This window comes from Scyliorhinus canicula, chromosome 13, assembly GCF_902713615.1.
Source record: "Scyliorhinus canicula chromosome 13, sScyCan1.1, whole genome shotgun sequence".
Classification (NCBI taxonomy): domain Eukaryota; kingdom Metazoa; phylum Chordata; class Chondrichthyes; order Carcharhiniformes; family Scyliorhinidae; genus Scyliorhinus; species Scyliorhinus canicula.
This window is the reverse complement of record NC_052158.1, coordinates 136,267,447-136,291,892: the sequence shown is the minus strand read 5'-3', so window position 1 is coordinate 136,291,892 and position 24,446 is coordinate 136,267,447. Positions and strand designations below refer to the sequence as shown.

At 53.5% G+C, this 24,446-nt stretch overlaps 1 protein-coding gene across 1 annotated transcript in view; it reads right to left on the bottom strand.

Annotated features, from left to right (window-relative positions):
• The window catches only part of LOC119976361 (transmembrane protein 255B), a 109,834-nt gene that overhangs the window by 51,536 nt on the left and 33,852 nt on the right, over window positions 1-24,446 (bottom strand). Inside the window, 1 exon segment of the mRNA XM_038816845.1 lies at window positions 23,891-23,953. Within this exon segment, the coding sequence (XP_038672773.1) occupies window positions 23,891-23,953 (63 nt within the window).

The window sequence follows — 24,446 nt, the reverse complement described above, 5'->3', positions numbered from 1 at the left end:
TGTCAGCGGCGGGACTTCGGCCCATCGTGGGCCGGAGAATCGCCGCAGGGGGCCCGCCGACCGGCATGGGGGGCCAACCGGCCGGCGCGATTCCCGCTCCCGCTGAATATCGGGGGGCGGAGAATTCAGGACATGGCAGGGGCGGGATTGACGCAGGCCCCGGGGGGTCGGAGAATTCCGCCCCAGATTTTTATTTCACACTGACAGGAGACAGTGAGCAGAGCCACCTCGGAATTGCCTCAGAAATGGAACAAAAAAGCCTCCTCCAAAGCACCTATCTCCTTTAATTATTGATTTTACAAGTTGTGATAGTCACCACTATTGTATCATATACTGCATACGAGGGTATTACAGTAAGGCCCCTATACTACAGGTACGGGGGTAGATTCCTGCCTGCTGGCTCCGCCCAGTAGGCAGAGTATAAATGTGTGGGCTCACCGAGCTGCAGCCATTTCGGCAGCAGCTACGGGAGGCTCCACATCTCTGCGTAATAAAGCCTCAATTACTCCCTACTCTTGTCTCATCGTAATTGATAATGCATCAATTTATTACGCAGAGATTTTAAAACGATGGATCTCCGCATCAAGCCTGATCGCCTGCAGCCGCACCCTCAAGCAGACAATGCCAAGCCGGCCTTCGCACATTGGCTAGCTTGCTTCGAGGCATACATAGGATCTGCGACTGAACCAACCTCAGAGGCACAGAAGCTCCAGATCCTCGACACGCGGCTGAGCTCGGACATCTTCCCCATCATCAGGACACGCCGACATATGCTGAGGCCATGGCACTACTGAAGGAGAACTACACGCAGCAGACCCACAATATCTACGTCAGGCACCTCCTCGCTACGCGGCATCAACTCCCCGGTGAGTCTGTGGAAGATTTCTGGCGTGCCCTGCAACTCCTAGTGAGAGACTGCGATTGCCAAGCCCTTTCGGCCGTTGAACATTCTGACCTGCTACTTAGAGACGCGTTCGTTACAGGCATAGAGTCGGCCTAGATCCGCCAGCGACTCTTAGAAGGGGCTACCCTCGACCTCGCGCCGACCAAAAAACTAGCGCTCTTGCTCACGGTCGCCTCACACAATATTCAGGTGTAAACCCTCGACCGTGCGGCCCACCCCTCCTGGACATTGTCAGCGCCAGTGAACACCCTACCGTGTACCCCACCAGCGACCTCCCCCAGCCAACCCCAGGCCTGCGGCGCGCGGCAACCACACAACCCTAGGGGACCCAAGTGCTACTTCTGCGGAAAGTCAAAAGACCCCCCGACAACGCTGCCCGGCACGGAGCGCACTCTGCAAGGCCTGCGGTAAGAAGGGACATTTTGCTGCTGTGTGCCAGGCCTGCTCGGTCGCTGCTGTTGCCCCGGTGCTCCCCATGTGCAACCCACGGGCGCCGCCATCTTCCTCGCCCCAGACCACGTGTCGCCCGAGGGCACCAGCATCTCTCTCCCCTGACAACACGTGCGGCCTGTGGGCGCCACCATCTTCCTCACCATCTTGCTCGCCTCCCACGTGCGGCCCATGGGCACCACCATCTTGCCCGCCTCAGGACACGTGCGGCCCATGGGCACCACCATCTTGCCCGCCTCAGGACATGTGCGACCCGTAGGCGCCGCCATCTTCCCTACCTCAGGATCCCTGCTCGTTGGACACCTCATCGGGCCGCTCATCGCCTGCAACTGCCGCCGACCAGCCACGTCTGGCCTCCGTCACAATTGACCAGACACGACCGCACAACCTCGCGACCGCGTCGACGACGGTGAAGATCGACGGGCACAAGGTTTCCTGTCTCTGGACTCCGGGAGCACTGAGAGCTTCATCCACCCCGATACGGTAAGGCGCTGCTCCCTCATGGTCCACCCCACCAACTAGAGAATCTCCCTGGCCTCCGGATCCCACTCCGTGGCGATCCGGGGGTACTGCACCGGCACCCTCACCATCCAGGGCGTAGAGTTCAGCGGCTTCCGGCTCTACATCCTCCACAACCTCTGTGCTGCCTTGCTACTCAGCCTGGACTTCCAGTGCAACCTCCAGAGCCTAACCTTGAAATTTGGCGGGCCCCTACCACCACTTACTGTGTGCGGCCTCACGACCCTTACGGTCGACCCACCTCCTCTGTTTGCGAACCTCACCCCGGATTGCAAACCCGTCGCCACCAGGAGCAGACGGTACAGTGCCCAGGACAGGACCTTCATCAGGTCTGAGGTCCAGCGACTGCTGCGGGAAGGTATTATCGAGGCCAGCAACAGGCCCTGGAGAGCCCAAGTGATAGTGGTAAAAACTGGGGAGAAAAACAAGATGCAGCTCGACGTGTACCCCCTCCCTCGCATATCTGATATGGTCAATCAGATTGCACAGTACCAGGTCTTCTCGACAGTGGACCTGAAATCTGCCTACCACCAGCTCCCCATTCGCAAGGCGGACCGCCAGTACACCACATTTGAAGCGGACGGCCGCCTTTACCATTTTGGTAAAGATTTTGGTAAAGATTTTACGAGGTTTCGTATCGCCCCGGTGATGTGACCATCAATTCACACGACACGTGGTTAGAAGTGAACAGTGGTTTTAATAGTCTTTCAACAGAGCCTGCCTGCGATGAGATGAACTGGCAGGCAGGCTCACGACTGCCAAGCATTATACTTCCGGTTAGTGGGAGGAGGCATGGGTGGAGTCATTGGGCGGAGCCAAGGGTGGAGCCCAGTACAAACTCCTCATCTCCCCCTATGGGCAGAGCCGCGCAACTGCTCGTATACCGAGCTTACATAGACACAGTACATCATATATAACAGTGTGAATTACACGGACTGTGATTCACCACATTCACCCCCTGTAAAACAATTGAGTCCAGAAGGGGTGATGTGTCTACAAATCCAAATTACGAGTTACAAGTTACAATTTACAAGTTATAAATCACGTCCTCTGGGATCAGTGAAGCACCGGGGTTGCAGCCTCTTCTGGTGGCTGGGTGGTGGCAGTGGGCGAGGGGACCATGGCGGACTCCGGGGGTGATTCGGTCAGAGCTTCGTATCCGACTGGTTCGACTGGTGACGGGGACCGCCGGAAACCCAAGGGCGCGGGGGCGCGGAGCACGGGCAGCGAAACTGCAGGCATGGGGGCGCCGGCGCAGGGGGTTGGGAGGGGTATCTCAGCGGAGATAGTGTCGGAGTTGGATCCTGCAGGCGCCAGGTCCCAGAAGGAAAGTGTCCTGACGGCCGTCGGGGTACTCTATAAATGTGGGTTCCAATGGAGCAGGAGCACTCTCTCTACGAGTGGGTCAGTTTTGTGAGTCCGGACGTGCTTCCAGTGGAGAACCGGGCCCGGTGTCTTCAACCATGCCGGGAGCGAAACCCCCGTGGTAGTGCCCCTGGAGAAAACAAATAGCCGCTCGCGAGGGGTCTGGTTGGTGGCCGTAAATAGGAGGGACCTAATAGCATGGAGCGCGTCGGGGAGGACTTCCTGCCAATGGGAGGTCGGGAGCTTCCTGGACCGGAGGGTCAGTAGGACAGTCTTCCAGACCATCGCGTTCTCCCTCTCCACCTGTCTGTTCCCCCTGGGGTTGTAGCTGGTAGTCCTGCTCGAGGCAATGCCCTTTTCAAGCAGGTACTGATGCAACTCGTTGCACATAGCTGTGTACATAGCTGGGGAAACCAAACAGGATGAAGATGCTGTGCAGGGCCCTAATGACTGTGTGGGAGGTCGTATCGGGGCACGGCATAGCAAAGGGAAAGTGAGAGAACCCGTCGATGACGTTCAGGAAGTACACATTCCTATTGGTCGAGGGAAGTGACCCTTTGAAATCGATAGCGAGGCGTTCAAAGGGCCAGGAAGCCTTGACCAGGTGGGCCCTGTCTGGTCTATAGAAGTGCGGTTTGCACTCCGCACAGATCGGGCAGTCCCTGGTGATGGCTTTTACCTCCTCAGTGGAGAAAGGCAGATTTCGGGCTTTGACGTAGTGGGCGAGCCGGGTGACCCCTGGGTAGCAGAGGTCTTTGTGGATAGCTTTCAGGCGGTCGTCTTGCGCGCTGGCGCATGTGTCGCGGGACAGGGCATCTGGGGGCTCGTTGAGCTTCCCCGGTCGGCACATAATGTCGTACTTGTAGGTGGAGAGTTCGATCCTCCACCGTAGGATCTTATCATTTTTGATTTTGCCCCTTTGAGAGTTGTCGAACATAAAAGCAACCGATCTTTGGTCGGTGATGAGGGTGAACCTCCTACCTGCGAGGTAGTGCCTCCAGTGACGTATAGCTTCCACGATGGCTTGTGCTTCCTTTTCGACCGAGGAGTGTCAAAGTTCCGAAGCAGAGAAGGTTCGGGAGAAGAAGGCGACTGGTCTCCCTGCCTGATTTAGTGTGGCTGCGAAAGCGACCTCTGAGGCATCGCTCTCTACCTGAAAGGGGACGGATTCATCCACCGCCCGCATGGCCGCTTTGGCGATGTCCTCCTTGATACAAGTGAAGGCCTGACGAGCCTCATCCGATAGAGGGAAGAGTGTGGCATTAAATAGTGGGCGGGTTTTGTCCGCATACTGAGGGACCCACTGGGCATAATAAGAGAAAGATCCCAGGCACCTTTTAAGGGCCCTGGGACAATGAGGGAGAGGGAGTTCTAAGAGGGTCATACGGTCCGGGTCGGGGCCCAGGACTCAGTTCTCCACGACATAGCCGAGGATGGCTAGCCTGGTCGTGCGGAAAACGCATTTCTCCGTGTTATACGTGAGGTTGAGCTTCTGGGCCGTCTGGAGCAATCGATCGAGGTTAGCGTCGTGGTCCTGCTGGTCGTGGCCATAGATGGTGACGTTATCCAGGTACGGAAACGTGGCCCGCAGCCCGTACTGGTCCGCCATTCGGTCCATTGCTCGTTGAAACGCCAAAGGGAACCCAGAGGAAGTGGAAGAGGCGGCCGTCGGCCTCAAGCGCCGTGAAGTACCGGTCTTCCGGGCAGATTGGGAGCTGGTGGTATGCTGACTTAAGATCCACCGTGGAGAAGACTTTATAATGGCCGATCTGATTCACCATGTCTGCAATTCTGGGGAGGGGAAACGCATCAAGGAGCGTGAACCGATTAATGGTCTGGCTATAGTCCACTACCATTCGGAATTTTTCCCCGGTCTTGGCGACCACCACCTGAGCTCTCCAGGGACTGTTACTGGCCTCTATGATCCCCTCACGTAGAAGCCTATGGACCTCGGTTCTGATAAACACCCTGTCCTGCAGGTTGTATCGCCTGCTGCGAGTGGCTATGGATTTGCAGTCCGGCGTGAGATTGGCAAAGAGTGGAGGGGGGTCGATTTTTAGAGTGGCGAGGCTGCAAATAGTGAGTGGGGGCAAGGGCCCGCCGAAGCTGAGTGTGAGGCTTTTCAGGTTGCACTGGAAATTGAGTCCCAGTAGGAGTGGGGCGCAGAGTTCAGGGAGCACGTACAGCTGGAAGTTTGAGTACCTGGTGCCCTGGATCGTTAGGGTCGCAACGGTGCGCCCTTGGAGGTGAACAGAGTGGGAGCCCGAAGTGAGGGAGACAGTTTGCTGTGCAGGAAAAATAGGGAGCGAACAGCGTCTTACCAGTTCTGGGTGTACGAAGCTCTCGGTGCTCCCGGAGTCGAAGAGGCACAGTGTCCTGTATCCGTTGATTTGAACGGTCATCATAGAATTTCGGAGGTGTTTTCGACGCGACTGGTCCAGTGTCACTGCGCTTAGTTGCGGGTAGTCGTCGGCTCGATCAGCTGTGCTGGAGTGGCCCCGTGATGACTGCCCTCTGAGTTCGTATTCTTCTGGACGAATTTCTGAGTTGGACGAAGATGGCCGCCCCCGTGGATCGCACGTGGCAGGCGGCGAGGAAGATGGCGCCCAAGATGGCAGCCCCCATGAGCCGCACGTGTCGTTTGGGGACGGAGTCGGAGTACAGGCCGCAGCATTTCGGGGCCTGCGGGCCTGTGGATTCTGGAAATGAGTGCTCAGGGCTGCGGGGGAGTTAGGAGAGGAGGCCTGCTTTGCCAGGCAGACCCGGGCATAGTGTCCTTTGCGACTGCAGCTGCTGCAGGTCGCGTTACGGGCCGGGCAGTGCTGCCATGGGTGCTGGGGCTGTCCGCAACAGCGGCACACTGGGGCTGCGTGATGGCTGGGTGGCCACGCGGCGCAGGCCTGGGGCAGTCGCTGGTCGGGGGCCCAGGATGGGGTCCTTGGTCCGCGGGGAACGAGGTGAGGCTGCGGAATGAGACCACCATAGTGGTAGCTAGTTCAACTGTGTCCTCTAAGTTCTGGGCCCCTTTTTCTAGCAACCGCTGGCGCACATAATTCGATCTGAGGCTGCCCCGTACACATCTCTAACGGCAAGTTCCATGTGCTGTTCGGCTGATACAGCCTGGTAATTACAGTCCCGAGCTAAAATCTTTAACTCCCGCAGGAATTCTTCCAACAACTCCGCGGGGCGCTGGCGGCGGGTCGTAAAAATATGGCGCCCATAGACCTCGTTGATGGGCCTCACGTACATTCGATCTAGCATAGCTAGGGTCCCTGTATACGAGTTGGTACTATTGAGTTGAGAAGATATACGGTGGCTCACCCTTGCGTGCAGTAGACTGAGTTTCTGCTCCTCTGTAGTTTCAGCAGTACTTGATTCAGCCAGGTAGGCCTTGAAACATCTGAGCCAGTGCTGAAAGATTTCTCTTGCCTCTGCAGCCTGCGGGTCGAGTTCTAGTCGGTCAGGTTTGAGGGCTGATTCCATAGTTGTTTCTTCGATTTCTTCTTGTTTCCAAAGACTATTAAATTGATGTGAGCATCAATTCACACGACACGTGGTTGGAAGTGAACAGTGGTTTTAATAGTCTTTCAACAAAGCCTGCCTGCGATGAGATGAACTGACAGGCAGGCTCTCGACTGCCAAGCTTTATACTTCCGGTTAGTGGGAGGAGCCATGGGCGGAGCCATGGGCGGAGCCAAGGGTGGAGACCAGTACAAACTCCTCATCTCCCCCTTTGGGCAGGGCCGTGCAACTGCTCGTATACCGAGCTTACATAGACACAGTACATCATATATAATAACAGTGTGAATTACACGGACTGTGATTCACCACACCCGGTAAGTTCAACGAGCCCTCCGATGCCCTATCCCGAGACACATGTGCCAGCGCACAAGTGGCCCCACTCCGCACCCTGCACAACGATCTCTGTCACCCAGGGGTCACCCATTTTTATCACTTCATAAAGGCCCACAATCTGCCCCACTCCATCGAGGAAGTCAGGGCTATCACCAGAGACTGCCAGGTCGGCACGGAGTATAAACTGCACTTCTACAGGCCACACCGTGCGTGCCTGGTGAAGGCCTCCTTCCCCTTTAAACGCCTCAGCGTGGACTTCAAAGGACCCCTCCTCTCCACCGACCGAAACACGTACTTTCTCAATGTGGTCAATGAGTACTCGAGATTCCCCTTCGCCATCCCATGCCCCGACATGACGTCTGCCACCGTCATCAAAGCCCTTAACGCCATCGTCGCTATGTTCGGTTTCCCCGCCTACGTCCACAGTGACCGGGATCCTCATTTACGAGCGAGGAGCTACATCAGTACCTGCTCAACAGGGGCAGTGCCTCGAGCAGGACGACCAGCTACAACCCCTGGGGCAACGGGCAGGTGGAGCGGGAGAATGGGATGGTCTGGTAGGCTGTCCAGCTGGCCAATAAGTTCCAGAAATCTCCCAGCCTCCCACTGGCAGGATGTCCTCCCCGACGCCCTCCATGCCATTTGGTCGCTCCTGTGTACTGCAACTAACGAAAGTTCCCATGAACATGGCTGGCAGCTCCAGGACCCGTTCTCCTCCGTTAGCACGTGCAGCTACACAAGGTGGACCCGTTGGTTGAGAGGGTACAGCCACTCCACGCGCACCCACAGTACGCCTACGTAGTGTACCCCGACGGCTGCCAAGACACAGTCTCCCTCTGGGACCTGGCACCAGCTGGGTCCCCACACACACCCCCTCTGCCCCGGCACCTCCTTCCCTTCCCCCAGCGCACCCCACCACAGCCTCTGCTCCAGGATGTTTCACCCTCCCCTTGGTCCCACCCGTGGATGAAGATGAGGTCGACACTCTCCCGGAGTCACTGATGACCGAACCAACGCCTGCATCAACACCACACCTGCGGCGCTCACAACGGTGGATCAAGGCACCCGTCCATCTAAATCTGTAGACTCTTTATAAATTTTTTAACAACCTGTGTGTAAATAGTTTCCACCACCCCCGCTGGACTCCTTTGTAACAGGGGGTGAATGTGGTAGTCACTACTGTTGTATTATATACTGCATACAAGGGTATTACGGTAAGGCCCCTGTACGACAGGTATTGAGGTAGATCCCTGCCTGCTGGCTCCGCCCAGTAGGCGGAGTATAAATGTGTGGACTCTCCGAGCTGCAGCTCCACATCTCTGCGTAATAAAGCCTCGATTATTCTCTACTCTCATCTTGTCGTAATTAATAGTGCATCACAAGTTCATATCATGTCACGCCGAATGTTGAATACGGAATTTCTGCGCACTCTTTATTCTTTATCCTCAACGTATTTGGGTCTTATATTGTCCGACTAATCCTTGTGGTGGAGGGCGGGGGTGCTTTTTGTTGTGTCGTCCCCCCCCCCCCCCCCCCCCCCCCCCCAAGTCTCACTGAGGAAGATGAGCGGAACCGGAGTGGGGTGGAGGGTGGGATTTGGTAGGGTTAGTTTGTCCTTGCTGTGATCGAGGAAGGTCCCTGTAGTTAAAGCTAATTTTCTTTTTTGGGGGGAGGGAGGGGTTATACTTTCCCTTTAAACTGGATTCAGAACATCTGTGCCTTTTTTCTTTTAAGGCCCAGACTGAATATAATACTGGTGAGGACTGGGTTGACTTGGGTCATATCAATCTTTTCTCCTGTTTTGTGTCTGCCTCTATGGCTTCCACCTCCCGGGGTCCCCTTCTCTCCCCTTTGGGCTAGGCCAGGCCAACCATGGTAGCGGCAGAACCGGCAGCCGATGGTCAACCCTCTGGGAATAGCCCCTACCTCTGTTCTCTCCCAAAGCAGCCACTGCGCCTGTTCTCCTGTTCTTAAAATCACAAGTGAAATTGGCAGAGGTGGAGCATGCTGAAAGCGCCGGAGAACAGCGGGGCAGTCCCGTTAATGATACGCCAGCACAGTTTAGTGTCCGTGCGGCATGGAATGCAATCACGCCGCTGTCGAGGCACCGGACGATGGCATTCCGTCGGGCGCCTAGCGCCAACCTTGTTCCTCCGATCAATCGCGTTTCCTGATTCCAGCATCGGCCATCGGAGAATCCTGCCCGATGTGTTGACACCATGAGCTGCATGATTTTACTTTCTCATTGATAAAAGCACAAAGAAAAGAGATTTGAATTGAACCTGTTTTTCTGGCCTGGTCTGGTCTTGTTTTATACACCACTACAGCTTATATGTGAAGGGAATTCAGAAAAATCGGAAATCTAACCAATTCAATTTCTCCACCACATCGACATACACTGGAAAATACGATATTTTCACTTCAAACAGTTCAGAGAAGGTTCACCAGGCTGATTCAGAAGGGGCTGTATTATAAGGAATGTTTGAGCAGGTTCATCCTATACTCATTGGGATTTAGAAAAATGAGAGGTGGTCTTATTGAAACATATCAAATTCTGAGGGGGCTTGACAGGGTAAATGCTGAGAGGATGTTTTCCCCTTATGGGGCAATCTCAAACTGCAGTCATAGTTTAAAAATGGATTCTCCAAAAATGGGGCTGTGTCCCCACGCCAGCATTAAAATGCTGGTGTTTCACTCTGGACTTTCCTTAAGAGCTGGCAGGGTCCCGGAGTGCTTCTCACAGCTCTGGCTGCGGATACGGGTCCCTGCACGTCGGGTAGGGAGTCCGTGCATCCACACGGCGGCAGCCTGCAGCTGCCACACTGTGCGCGATGGCGGACTTGGACCATGGACCTACATCGATAATGTAGACCCCCCCCCCCCCCCCCCCCCCCCCCCCCGAGATCGCGCGCGCCCACGGATCCATGCCGCCTGATCGCTCCCCTGGCCGTCCATGAGGCCACCCACAGTGATCTATCCCCCCGCCCCCCCCCCCCCCCCTCCAAAGCGGCCGTGAACTGAGTCCGTAGCCGCCACCCGAGGTTCCCGATGACTAATACATGGTTAAAATCACGCCGTTGGGAACTCGGCAAGTTTTCCGTGGAGAATCACGAGGGGTGCCTATGTCAATGGCCCCCTAGCCGTGCTGCGTAAATTGCGGGCGAGCGATTCCCGAATCGCTTCAGCGGCGCCGGTCCTGATTCCCTCGTAAACTGCCATTCTCCACCCTCGCGCCAAACGCGATTTTGGCGCAAGGCTGCGGAGAATCTAGCCCAAGGGATCTCCCAGTTAAGCAGAGATTGGGAAGAATTTCCTCTCTCAGGGGGCTGTTGATCTTTGAAGTTCTCTTCCCCAGTGCAGGCTGGGTCTTTGAATATATTCAAGGCGGAATTAGACAGAATTTGGAGTCAGGAGGTACAGGCAGGAAGGCGGACTTAGGTCACAATCAGATCTTATTGAAAGGGGGAGCATGTTCAAGGGGCCGACTCCTGCTCCTATTTCTGTAATTATGAACGACCACTGTTCCCCATGATAAATGCTCAGGAAGAACAGCTTCTCTTCATGATTTCCCATTTCATAGAAATTACAGTGCAGAAGGAGGCCATTCGGCCCATCGAGTCTGCACCGGGTCTTGGAAAGAGCACCCTACCCAAGGTCAACACCTCCCCCTATCTCAATAACCCAGTAACCCCACCCAACACTAAGGGCAATTTTGGATACTAAGGGCAATTTAGCATGGCCAATCCACCTAACCTGCACATCTTTGGACTGTGGGAGGAAACCGAAGCACCCGGAGGAAACCCACGCACACACGGGGAGGATGTGCAGGCTCCGCACAGACAGTGACCCAAGCCGGAATCGAACCTGGGACCCTGGAGCTGTGAAGCCATTGTGCTATCCACAATGCTACCGTGCTTCCCAATTTAGAAGGTTCGAACTGAATTCAGACCCTGTTATTACAACAACAACAGCACTTCGTATTTTGTTTTGCCGTTAGCCTGGTAAAACATTCCCAAGGAAGTTCACAGAAGTATTATCTGGCAAGTTTGACATTGAAAATATTTTTAATTTCATTCAAGGGATGTGGGCATCAAATTGCCCTTGAAATGGTGGTAGTGGTGAGCTGCCTTCTTGAATCACTGAGGTCCTTGTGTTGTAGGAATATCAACAGTGCTGTTTGGGAGGGAGTTCCACAATTTTGACCCAGTAACAGTGAACAACAGTGATATAAGTCAGGATGGTGAGTGACCTGGAGGGGAACTTCCAGGTGGTGGTGTTCCCAGGTATTTGCTGCTCTTGTCCTTCGAGGTGGGAGATCATGAGTTTGGAAGGTGGTGCTGAAGGAATCTTGGTGAGTTTCTGCAGTGCATCTTGTAGATGGTACACATTGCTGATGTTGTGCGTCAGTACTGGAGGGAGTGAATGTTTAAGGTGGTGGATGGGGTGTCAATCAAGTAGATTGCTTTGTCCGAGATGCTGTTGAGCTTCTTGAGTGTTTTGATGATGGTAATGCCATTGAATGTCAAGGGGAGATGGTTGGATTCTCTTTTGTTGGAGATGGCTATTGCCTGGCACTTGTGTGACATGTATGTTTCTTGTCACTTATCAACCCAAACCTGAATACAGTTCAGGTCTTGCTGCATTTTTGCACAAACTGCCTCAGTATCTGAAGAGTTGCAAATGTTGCTGAATATTGCGATCATCAGGGAACATCCCACCTCTGACCTCAGGTTCGATAATAGGACCTAGAGCATTACCCTGAGGAGCTCCAGCAGTGATATCCTGGAGCTGGGATGATTGACCTATAACAACCACAACTATCTTCCTTTATATTAGGTGTGACTCTGACCGGTGGAGAGTTTTCCCCCTGATTCCCATTGATTCCAGTTTTGCTGGGGTTCATTGATGCCATACTTAGTCAAATGACGCCATGATGTTAAGGATATTCACGCTAATAATAATAATAATCTTTATTGCCACAAGTAGGCTTACATCAACACTGCAATGAAGTTATTGCGAAAAGCCCCTCATCACCACATTCTGGCGCCTCTTCAGGAACACAGAGGAAGAATTCAGAATGTCCAAATTACCTAACAGCACAACATTCGGGATTTGTGGGAGGAAACTGGAGCAAACCGACGCAGACACAGGGAGAACGTGCACTCCATAGACAGTGACACAAGCCGGGAATCGAACCTGAGACCCTGGTGTTGTGAAGCCATAGTGCTAACCACTATGCTACCGTCTATCTCTGGAGTTCAGCTCTATTGTTACTGTTTCAACCAAGGCTGTAATGAGGTCAGGAGCTTCGTGGCCCTGTCCGAACCCAAACTGAGCATGTTATTGCCGAATAAGTGCTGTTTGATAGTACTGGTGACAAAACATTCCTTCATAGAATTTACAGTGCAGAAGGAGGCCATTAGGCCCATTTACCGGCCCTTGGAAAGGACAACCCACCCAAGCCCATAACTCCGCCCTATCCCCGCAACCCTACCGAACCTTTTTGGATACTAAGGACAATTTAGCATGGTCAATCCACCTAACCGGCACACCGTTGGACTGTGGGAGGAAACCGGACCACCTGGAGGAAACCCACACAGACACGGGGAGAACGTGCAGGCTTCGCACAGAGTGACCCAAGCTGGGAATCGAACCTGGGACCCTGCAGCTATGAAGCAACTGTGATAACCACTGTGCTACCGTGCCACCCATAAATCACTCTAATGATTGAGTGTAGACTGGTGGAGTTGTAATCATCTGGGTTGGATTTGCCCTTATTTTTGTCTCCAGGACCTGGGCAATGTTCCACATTGCTGGTTAGATTGTAGCTGTACTGGATCAGCTTGGCTATGGATCGGCAGGTTCTAAAATGCAAATCCTATTGCCAGAATGTTATCAGTGCCTATTGCCTTTGCAGTATCCAGTGTCCAGTGGCTGCAGCCATTTCTTGCTATTTCATGGAGTGAATCAAATTGGCTGAAGCCTGTCACCTGTGATGTTTGGCACCTCCAGAGTAGGCCGAGATGCTTCATCCACTTGGCACTTCTGGCTGAAGATGTTTGCAAATGTTTCAGCCTAGCCTTTTGCACTGATGTGCTGGGCACCCCATCATTAACGGCGATATTTGTGAAGTCTCCTCTTCCGGTCAGTTGTTTAATTGTCCACTACCATTCATGATTGGATGTGGCAGAACTGCAGAGCTTACATCTCATCTGTTGGCTGTGGGATTGCCACAATTAGAGGAGTACACGTATCTCAAAGGAGGATACAGGAGAAACGGGGGTTTGAAAAGATGAAAATTTTAAAATCAAGGCCGAGCTTAATCAGGACCTACAAGATAGCACGAGAGGCTACATGACACCTGGTGTGAGTTGACGCTCTCAAGTCTCCGAAGGGTAGATCATTGAAGACCATCTACGACTGCAGAGGAATAGTAAATTGACATTAAAAGACGTTAACAAGGGTTTCAGCAGCAGGTGAGCCAAGTTAGGTAGAGTCAAGTGATGTTATCAACAAGGGGCAGCATGGTAGCACAAATGGCTAGCACTGTGGCTTCACAGCGCTAGGGTCCCAGGTTTGATTCCCTGCTGGGTCATTGTCTGTGCGGAGTCTGCACGCTCTCCCCGTGTCTGCGTGGGTTTCCTCCGGGTGCTCCGGTTTCCTCCCACAGTCCAAAGACGTGCGGGTTAGGTGGATTGGCTATGATAAATTGCCCTTAGTGTCCAAAAAGGTTAGATGGGGTTATTGGGTTACGGGGATAGGGTGTAAGTGAGGGCTGAAGTGGGTCGGGGCAGACTCGATCGGCCGAATTGCCTCCTTCTGCACTGTATGTTCTATGTTATGGAGGTGGAAACTGATGGGCTTTATGGGACACTAAGCCTATTAGCTAAATGCAAATTGCTGCAGATGCTGGAATCTGAAACAAAAGCAGAAAATGCTGGACAATCTCAGCAGGTCTGATGATATATGTGGAGAGAGAAGGGAGCTAATGTTTCGAGCCTGAATGACTCTTTGTTAAAGCCTTTTGACATTGGATTTAAACAGGCACTGCAGACTGTCGTGTGAAACAGTATTGGGGAAAAGGTTACCTTTGCCTCTGGAGTCAGATTTGTGAATCATTCTTATCATTCAGACTTCATAAATTCACCCAATGATGCAATTTAAAGTTCCCTGTGTTCCTCTGCTTTGTGTTCTTCCATAAAGCACAAAATAAAGGGCGCGATTCTCCGCAAATGCGGAGAGTCGTAAAGGCTGCCGTGAAACTGGCCATGTTTCACGGCAGCCTCCGCGCCCCCTCTCGGGACCCGATTCTCCCCCCCGGGCGGGGCTAGCAGCGTGGCCCCGTGAAGCACGGCATCGCGGCCGTGCCAACCGGTGCCATGGTTATCCGGGACGGGCACTTTGTGTCCGTTTTCACGAACGGTGAGAGCAGGTGTGTTTGCGTTCGTGAAAACGGCCGTAAAGGCCTGGGAACTCAGCCCATCGGCCTGGGGAGAATCGCTGTTCGCCGTAAAAACCGGCGAGCAGCGATTCGTTTCGTGGGGCGGCCATGGGGGGGGGGGGGGGGGGGGGGGGGGGGGAGAACAGCGGGAGGTCGGGAAAAATGTCGGGAAGGCCTCCCGCTATTCTCCGACCCGTCGTGGGCAGCGGAGAATCGCGCCCAAATTGTCCACTGTGTTTTCAAAAAGACGAGCTTCTTTCAGAGGTGTTTTAAAAAAAGGTCACAATGGCTTAAAAAAGTGCAGTCCCTTTAGAAATGCGAAGAGCCAAAATCATACTGCTTGTAGTAATTTCCTCTAATTGATGGATAAAAGATAACCATGTTAATAACACTTTCTTTTCTATTTAATAGTAATCTTTCCATGTTCTATGCAAATTAGAAGTTGGTCTCTGTCTTGACAGTACGAAGTGATTGCTTGAGAATAATATTGGGCGGCCTTCTCCGTTTCTGAGACTAAGTGTTGATGCCAACTCGTGGAGTTCCACAACAACAAAACTGGCGCCATGGCTGGACTGATTCCGCTACTGTTAAGGGACTCGCGCCAACGCCACGTGGAACACAATCGATTCTAATGAGAAATGGTGCCGGATTTGCCGTTTTCGCGATTAACACTCAGGAGGCTGACAAGTTGCAGCCACACATACGCACTTCACTCCCCCCACGCACCATTCCAGCCAACAAGATGACAGTGAGGAGAATGGCACCAAGGTTCCCAGATGCCAAGCTGGAGACCCTCCTGGACGCGGTAGGGGATGACCCGGTACCCCGGCCCAGGAAGGAGGCTCCCAGCCGCCACTGTTCGCCGTAACTGGGCTCAGGTGGCAGAGGAGGTTAGCATCGCTGTTGGCAACGTCACCCAGACCGGACAGCAGTGCTGTAAAAAAACATGACTTCCTCAGGGCAGCCGGGGTGAGTAGGCACCAACCCCCGTCCCCCACACCGGTAACCAGCCTCCTTGCTCCGCAGCACAGGGGGCGGCCGAACCCACAACTGGCAACACATGCCGGCTACTGAAGCCACCAGTCACCCACCCCCTGGGCGACATGCGTCAGATTCTCTAATGCTGTAGTCTTCTACATCCCCCCCCCCCCCCGGAAGAGGGGACTGACGGACCTGCAGCGCCTTACTTTGGCAGAGCAGAGGGCCCTGGACATGGTCAGTGAGCTGGAGGAAAGGGAGGTCGCCAAGGTGGAGTTCGGCTGCGAGTGAGGAAATGAGACCCCGCTTAGTTGCGGTTCCCTGTGACATGTGTGTCAACTCCCACCAGCACCACACGCAACCCCACACCACCCTCACTCCACCCTATCCCCCACACCACCCTCAAGCCCACACCACCCTACATCAAATCATGGGCCTCGTCTTGTGTCTTGCAGGACCTGCTGGTGATGGGGCGGCGGCGCCATCTGGCATCCCCTGTCTCCAGCCAGTGCCACAGTTGGAGCCCCCCAGTGAGCAGAGCAGCGATGAGAGCAGCTCGGATGGCAGCCCTCCGCCCGAGACTGAGGATGACACAGATTTTCCATCACAGCCAATCTCCAACACCCTCCACCAACCCAGAGACACTCACCTCGGCTGGGCACTTTCGTGAAGAGGACACTATCAGGTATGCACCTCACAGCTGACCCGGTACAGCAGGTGGACGTAGGAACTACCGAGGGGTGAGAGGGCAGACCAGCCCCAAAAACTAGCTGCCGTCCAGATGGGTTTTGGGCTTCTGGAAAGGACAGTCCCCTTGATCGTCAGAGCCAGGAACTACATGAACGGTTGTCAGCAAGCATCCAGAATGTGCAGATGCAGTTGGAGGAGTCCAACCGCGTGCAGCAGCAGGAGGTAGTGCCAACCATGCATGCCACCCAGGTCAACACCGCATGGGTGGTGTCTGTGGTGGTGGCATTGGGTGGGGTGACCCTGGCCAGTCCCCCCCCCCCCCCCCCCCCCCCCCCCCCGAGTCGCTGAACCTGGAGGCGATCAGAGCATCCCGTGCACGTTGGCCCTGGCACACACATCGTCCGGCCTTCCATGCCTGGGCCCCATGTCCTGCCAACCCTTCCCCAGCCCCTCCTTGTCGGGCGAGGACTGGCATTCCTCCTCATCCTCCAGCTCATCACCACTCTGCTGCCCGATGTTGTGGAGGACATAGCAGGCCGCCATGCTGCGGGCAACCCTCTCTGCACCATTCTGGAGGGACCCTCCAGAGAGGTCCAGGCATCTGAACCGCACCGTCAAGAGGCTCGATCATGTTCCTGGTTGTTGGATAGGCGTCATTGTCACAGGTTTCCGCATGGGTCTATGGCCTCCAGATTGGTGTCATCAGCCCAGACCGCAGTGGATAACCCATGTCATTCCAGATCCAAACTCCAGCCGGGGGGGGGGGGGGGTCTCAATAATGGCAGGAATCGTCGTGTACAGTGCCCTGGTATCGGGCATATAGGTTAAAGATGCACAGCTGATGGTCATATATCAGCTGCACGTTCATTGAGTGGTACACTTTTCGGTTTATGTAGCGCAGCCTGTCATCTGCAGGTGCTCGTAGGGGAACATGCATCACGTCAATCTGCCCCAAACCCGATTCATCCCTTCGATGACGGTGACCCCTGCTGTCCGGGCGTCTTGGTAGGCTCGGTCCACATTGAAATGGATGTATTAAGCTGCGTGGACATATAGGGCCTCCGTGACGGAGCGGATGCACCTGTGCACTGAGTTCTGTGAGATCCCAGACAGATCCTCACTCAGTGTCTTGAAGGATCCCCGTGCCTTAAAAGTTCAGGACGACCGTCACCTTGACGGCCACCGGGGACGGGTGTCCTTCCCCATACCCCTGCGGTACCAGGTGTACCACCATCTGGCAGATATGTCGCACTGTCTCCCTGCTCAGCCGGAGACTTTGACAGCGTAACCGGTCGAGCAGGTCCTCGAATGACAGGCGTTGCCAGTACACACGAGGCCTCATGCGGCGCCTCCTTGGCGCCCTCCCCTCCTCCTCAGCCTATTGGGCAGCCGGCTCTCCATCCTGGGCAGCTGCTACATGCTCTGCTGCTGCAGCTTCTTCCTCCTCCTCGAGCAGCGATAGCTTGTACAACCGCAGGGAATTCCCCAGGGCTGTGGCAACTAGCAGGAAGACCACCATTGCTGGTTGAGTTCCAACATCCATTGTCTGTAGGGGGTGAACGGCCGACATGTTAGCATGCCCTCATGTCCAACCAGGTCCACCTGTTTACATGGTGACCCCATGATGTGACCATCAATTCACTTGAGACACGATTGGAAGTAAACTGTGGTTTTAATAGTCTTACAACAGAGCCTGCCTGCGACCAGAAGAACTGATGGCAGGCTCACGGCTGCAGCACTTTATACTTCCGATAGTGGGAGGGGCCATGGGCGGAACCATGGGCGGAGCCAAGGGTGGAGCCCTGTACAAGCCCCTCACCTCCCCCTATCGGCGGAGCCGTGCAACGGCTCACAGACAGAGCCCACAAGGACATAATACTATGCAATACAATACAGTGTGAATTACAATACAGTATAAATTCACCACATTCACCCCCTGTAAAAAAACCAAGTCCGGCGGGGAGGACGGGTCTACAAGTTGAGCCGGTCCAGTGGCCGAGTCGTCCTTTGGGATCGGCGGACCACCGGGGTTGCAGCCTCTTCGGGTGGCTGGGTGGTGACGGTCGGTGTGGGTATGAGGGTGGACTCCAGGGGTGTTTCGGTCCGAGCTTCATTCCTGACCGGTGTGACGGGCAAAGGGGGGCACAGGATACCTATAGGCGTGGGGGCGCAGAGCGTGGGCAGTGAACCTATAGACGTGGGGGCGCAGGGCGTGGGGGGTTGGTGGGGTGTAGTGTGAGGGGTACCTCGGCGGTGGTAGTGGTGGTGGTGGATGCTGCAGGCGCCAGGTCCCGGAGGGAAACGGTGTCCTGACGGCCGTCGGGATATTCAATAAAGGCGTAGTGGGGGTTCGAGTGAAGCAGTAGCACTCTCTCTACTAGTGGGTCTGTTTTGTGTGCCCGGACGTGCTTCTGGAGGAGGATCGGGCCCGGTGTCCTCAACCAGGATGGGAGCGAAGCCCCCGTGGTAGTGCCCCTTGGGAAAACAAATAATCGTTCGTGAGGGTCAGGTTGGTTACGGTGCATAGGAGGGATCTGACGGCATGGAGCGCGTCGGGGAGGACCTCCTGCCAGTGGGAGGTCGGGAGATTCCTGGACCGGAGGGTCAGTAGGACGGTCTTCCAGACCGTCGCGTTCCCCCTCTCCACCTGCCCGTTTCCCCTGGGGTTGTAGCTGGTAGTCCTGCTCGAGGCGATGCCCTTGTCGAGCAGGTACTGACGTAGCTCGTCGCTCATGAAGGACGAACCGCTGTCGCTGTGTACGTAGCTGGGGAAACCGAACAGGGTGAAGACACGGTGCAGGGCTCTGATGACTGTGTGGTAGGTCATATCGGGGCACGGAATGGCAAAGGGGAAGCGGGAGAATTCGTCGATGACATTAAAAAAGTACAAATTTCGATTGGTCGAAGTGAGTGGCCCTTTGAAATCGATGCTCAGGCGTTCAAAGGGCCGGGAAGCCTTTACCAGGTGGGCCTTGTCTGATCTATACAAGTGCGGTTTGCACTCCGCGCAGATCGGACAATCCCTGGTGTTGGCTTTTACCTCCTCGTTGGAGAAAGGCAGATTTCGGGCTTTGACGTAGTGGGCAAGCCAGGTGACCCCCGGGTGGCAGAGGTCATTGTGGATAGCCTTCAGGCGGTCGCCTTGCGCGCTGGCGCATGTGCTGTGGGACAGGGCATCTGGGGGCTCGTTGAGCTCACCCCGGTCGATATATATCGTAATTATAGGTGGAGAGTTCGATCCTCCACCACAAGATTTTATCATTTTTAATTTTGCCCCTTTGCGAGTTGTCGAACATGAAGGCAACCGATCTTTGGTCGGTGATGAGGGTAAACCTCCTACCTGCGAGGTAGTGCCTCCAGTGCCTTACGGCTTCCACAATGGCTTGAGCTTCCTTTTCGACTGAGGAGTGTCGAAGTTCCGAAGCGGAGAGGGTTCGGGAGAAGAAGGCGACTGGTCTCCCTGCCTGAATCAGAGTGGCGGCGAGAGCGACCTCTGAGGCATCGCTCTCCACCTGAAAGGGGACGGATTCATCCACCGCCCGCATGGCGGCTTTGGCGATGTCCTCCTTGATGCAGTTGAAGGCCTGGCGGGCCTCAGCTGACAGTGGGAAAAGTGTGGTCTTGTGATGAACGGTATCAATAACTGCCGTAAACGGTACCTGACCTTTAATACCTTGCCCCTTTAAGAGGCTTGGAACCCTGGGGGACTCCGCCTCTGGCTACGCCCCCAGGAAACAGTATATCGGATAAGGCTCCATGTGGTGAGCACACCTCTCTCGAATGCTGTCCTGTTCTCTGTAGATTAAAGCCTTTGATTACCGACCTCGCTCTTGCGTCGTAATTGAGAGTGCCTCAGGTCTTAAATAGTGGGCGGGCTTTGTCCGCATACTGGGGGACCCACTGGGCGTAATAAGAGAAGAATCCCAGGCACCTCTTGAGGGCCCTGGGATAATGAGGGAGAGGGAGTTGTAAGAGGGGCATACGGTCCGGGTCGGGGCCCAGGACTCCGTTTTCCACGACATAGCCGAGGATGGCTAGTCTGGTAGTGCGGAAAATGCATTTCTCCTTATTGTAGGTGAGATTAGGTTTCTGGGCGGTTTGGAGAAATCGGTGGAGGCTGGCGTCGTGGTACTGCTGATCATGGCCGCAGATGGTGACATTGTCCAAGTACGGAAACGTGGCCCGCAGCCCGTACTGGTCCACCATTCGGCCCATTGTTCGTTGGAACACCAAGACCCCTTTTGTGACGCCAAAGGGGACCCGGAGGAAATGGAAGAGGCGGCCATCTGCCTCGAACGCCGTGTAGTGGCGGTCCTCCGGGCGGATTGGGAGCTGGTGGTAAGCAGACTTCAGATCCACCATGGAGAATATGCAGTACTGGCCGTTCTGATTGACCATGTCAGCAGTTCTGTGCACCATCGCGCATACGCAGTGCGGTCCGCCGACGTTCTCACATGCGCATCGGGGTCTTCGGCCTCGTCGTCCACCCGGTCGTGGCGCGCATGCGTAGGGACCCGGGAAAAACGCGCTAAACGGCCACTCTCCTCGATGCTCAGGCCTTGCATTTTTGTGATGGCCTGCACCCATTCTGCCTCGTGGGAGGCTAGTTTTGCATTTTACGCCGCCGTGATGCGGGAGTAACGATTCCTGGCATGCTCATGGACAACGCACGTTTCGATGGCGACAGAGAGGGTCAACTGTTTGATTTTGAAGAGCTGCTCCTGCAGGGAGTCGGACTGGACCCCGAAAACGATCTGATCCCGGATCATGGAATCAGCCGTCGAGTCATAATTACATGACTGCGCCAGGATGCAGAGTTGGGTCAAGAAGGAATGAAAAGGTTCATCCTTATCCTGAAGCCTCTGTTGGAAGATGTACCGTTCAAAGCTCTCATTCACCTCAATATCGCAGTGGCTGTCGAATTTCAGCAGAACCGTCTTGAACTTTGTCTTGTCTTCGCCATCGGCAAACGTGAGCGAGTTATAGATGTGGATGGCGTGATCCCCCGCAGTAGACAGGAACAGCGCGATCTTTCGGGCATCCGATGCTGCCTCGAGGTCGGAGGCCTCGATATGCAGGAGGAACTTCTGTTTGAAGACTTTCCAGTTGGCGCCAAGGTTGCCGGAGATCCGGAGTTGCAGAGAGGTTGGATCTTTTCCATGCCGCTGGATGGCTGCGTGTTGGTCGTTGCAGATTCACTCGAGGTAGGATCGTTAGAGTTAATAGCTCCCTGGTACCATGATGTGTTATCTGTGTTGGTCTAACATCGATTGCAACTGGATGCAGTGAAACGAGAAACAGGCTTCCGACACAGGAGATGGTCCAACACTGTTTTATTGAACCTGTTGATTGCTGTACATAATCTGCTGTGGGTTGACACTCTATTAACCTAACTGATAACCTCCCACTGGCTTGACCAGACTAGCTCTCTACCACATGGTGATGATGTTCACTGGCTTGTGCACTGTGACTATCTCCTTAGCCGTGTCCTGTGAGAGAGGGAGAGCCTTAATGCCCTGTGGGCTTTATAGTGGTGGTGTCCTGTCTGGTGATTGGTTGTTCTGTGTCGTGTGTGTTCATTGGTTATCCTGTGTGTCAATCACTGCCTGTCTGCATCTCATGATATACATGAGTGGATATTATGACAGCCCCGTCATTGCCCATCAACGTAGGGGCCCCTGTCCCTGATGCCAGAGGTACCTTCGGCTGGCACTGCTCTTGCCAGGGGTACGTTCCACGGCCCCCACGCCACGCTCCCGTAGGGGCTATTGTGGGTCGCCAGCGGTCAGATTGGGGATGGTGTGGCGGAGGGTGGGGTGGGCACCCATACAGCCAGTGTCACTCTGCAGAACCAGGGGCCAAGGTGGGTGGTCAGTGGGGTGCGCAGCAAGATGGGCACCCTCCACCGCCCCAACTCCAGCCAACCCGGCCAGTTTTCGGCCCGGCAGCCTACAGCTGAGCCTCTGTGTCCTACCTCCTCTCTCTCTCCCTCAGCAGCCATGATGCTGGTTTCATGGTTTTTAAAAGCACAAGTGAACCGCGCCATTGGGCCCGCTAATGATGTGCAAACGGTGTTCGCTGTCCGTGCCTTCCGGGCCATATTGACGCCGCTGTTGGGTGACGGGGAATTGCAATTTTGCATCAAATCGGTGCCAGCCACGATTTTGGCATCGGAACCTATTCTCTGCCCAATCATGTTTCACGATTTCGCCATCGGCCAACGGAGAATCCCGCCCATTGTTTTTCAAATTCTCTAATGTCATTTTTCTAATTAGCTGTAACTTGACAAAATGACTTGAACACCAGTGGTCACTGAAAGCACAGGAAGTTATCATAGAGTCATAGAATTTACAGTGCAGAAGGAGGCCGTTTGGCCAATCGTCTCTGCCCTTGGAAAGAGCACCCTACCTAAGCCCACTTCTCCACCCTATCCCCGTAACCCAGTAACCCCACCTAGCCTTTAGGACACTAAGGGCCAAATTTGGCACGGCAAATCCACCCAGAGGAAACCAGAGAACCCAGGTCCCTGGAGCTGTGAGGCAGCAGTGCTAACCACTGTGTCACCATGCATGTGGGGAAAATGGCACTGGAATTAATTTGGCCCAAAGAGTAGCAGTTTTGCATCATAAGGCCAAAACAAAGCATTCAAGTGCCACTTCAAAGAACTAAATATGCAAACCAGGCTGAGAATACATTGATGCATGGTGAAGGGTGCCAACCCTTCAAAGGAGTTGTTAAACCAAGGCCTTGCCAGCTTCCTCTGGCAGTAGTTAACAATATCAGATATGCTTCCTCTTCTTAATAATAATAATCATCATATAACTGCTGCCTTTTTAGTCCTCAGAGTATGTACAGAGAGTTCATACAACTGTCCAAATATTTCATTCACAAAACACTAGGGTACGTTTTTGTCTTCGGTACCAGAATGTAATGTGGCAGATCAGCCTAGTCTTCCCCTTATAGTTGTCAAGGTCATCAATATCGAGTGGATTGTCCAGTGTGCGGGGAATTTGCTCTGCCAGTCTACCGTCAAGACTGTGAAGACATTCCGTTATAGTATTTCTGCAACATCAACAATCTGGTCAGTCACGTGAAAAAGGCAAGATCCTGACAAAGTCTTAAAGTTTCATGGTATAGACTTGTAGTTCCAACCAAGCAGACTTTAATCTTAAAAGTATGACACATTAGGCAATGTTCAAATCTTAGAAAACCCCATGTATGTTTTATATTTATACACATATATATATATATATATATTACAGATGCATTATTTATATACACATAATATATACATACATATATATTTGAGATTGGAGGGTGCAACAAATGATACTGCCATTCTAAATTAAAGTAACTCTGGCCGTGCCCGCCCGGCGACAGGGGAATCCCACGCGAGGTCAATGGACTTTTCCACTGTCTGCAGCTCGCCAGTGCTGATCTTGCGGCGGGCGGAAGAAACCACACCTATAATATTTGATTATTATTTCATAGACCAACATTGTACATTTTACGAAGAATACAGAGAAATTTATATCCTGCATTTATATAGTGCCTTTCACAACCTCAGTGTGTTCCAAAGTGCATTTCCTGCCAGTAATATGTCTCAATATTCTCTCTCCACAGATGCTGCCAGGCCTGCTGAATCTACATAATATCATTTTAATCGCCAGATTATTAAAACACCTCACCAGTTGTTTCCGGTTTACATCCAGCGATAGTCCCAGCAATCCAAGAAATGATCCAAAGGCAAGCTATGGAGGGAATGGAACATGATTCAGTAAGTTATGGACCTAATGGATCCTAACAATTACCATTGCAATAGACATTGTAATAGGATTCTAGGTAATATAACGTTCCCAACAGTATGTTCAGCCATTTGGGCAAGTTGCCGAGTCTTGAGTTCTATTTACCTCATCCTGTTGTTGGACTTGAAAAATAAATACTTCAAAAGATGAACCGAGGAGAAATCAGTGGCATTTCTTGCCAAAGTCATAAAATAAACACAGGAAAAAGCAACTCATCAGAACAATTGCCTAACCTTTGGCTGCGATTTCCCCTCTACCCCGTGTAGTTGTGCAACCCTCCGATCCTAAAGTAATATTTATTCCACGTTTCCTCGCATGCAACTTTCAGCAGAATGCCCCAACCTTCAAAATACTACATTATCATCTTAATTCTCGTCCTGCCTTTAAATTTCCGTTGAAACACAAATCACTCCACCTTCCATGTTCTATCAACCTTCAA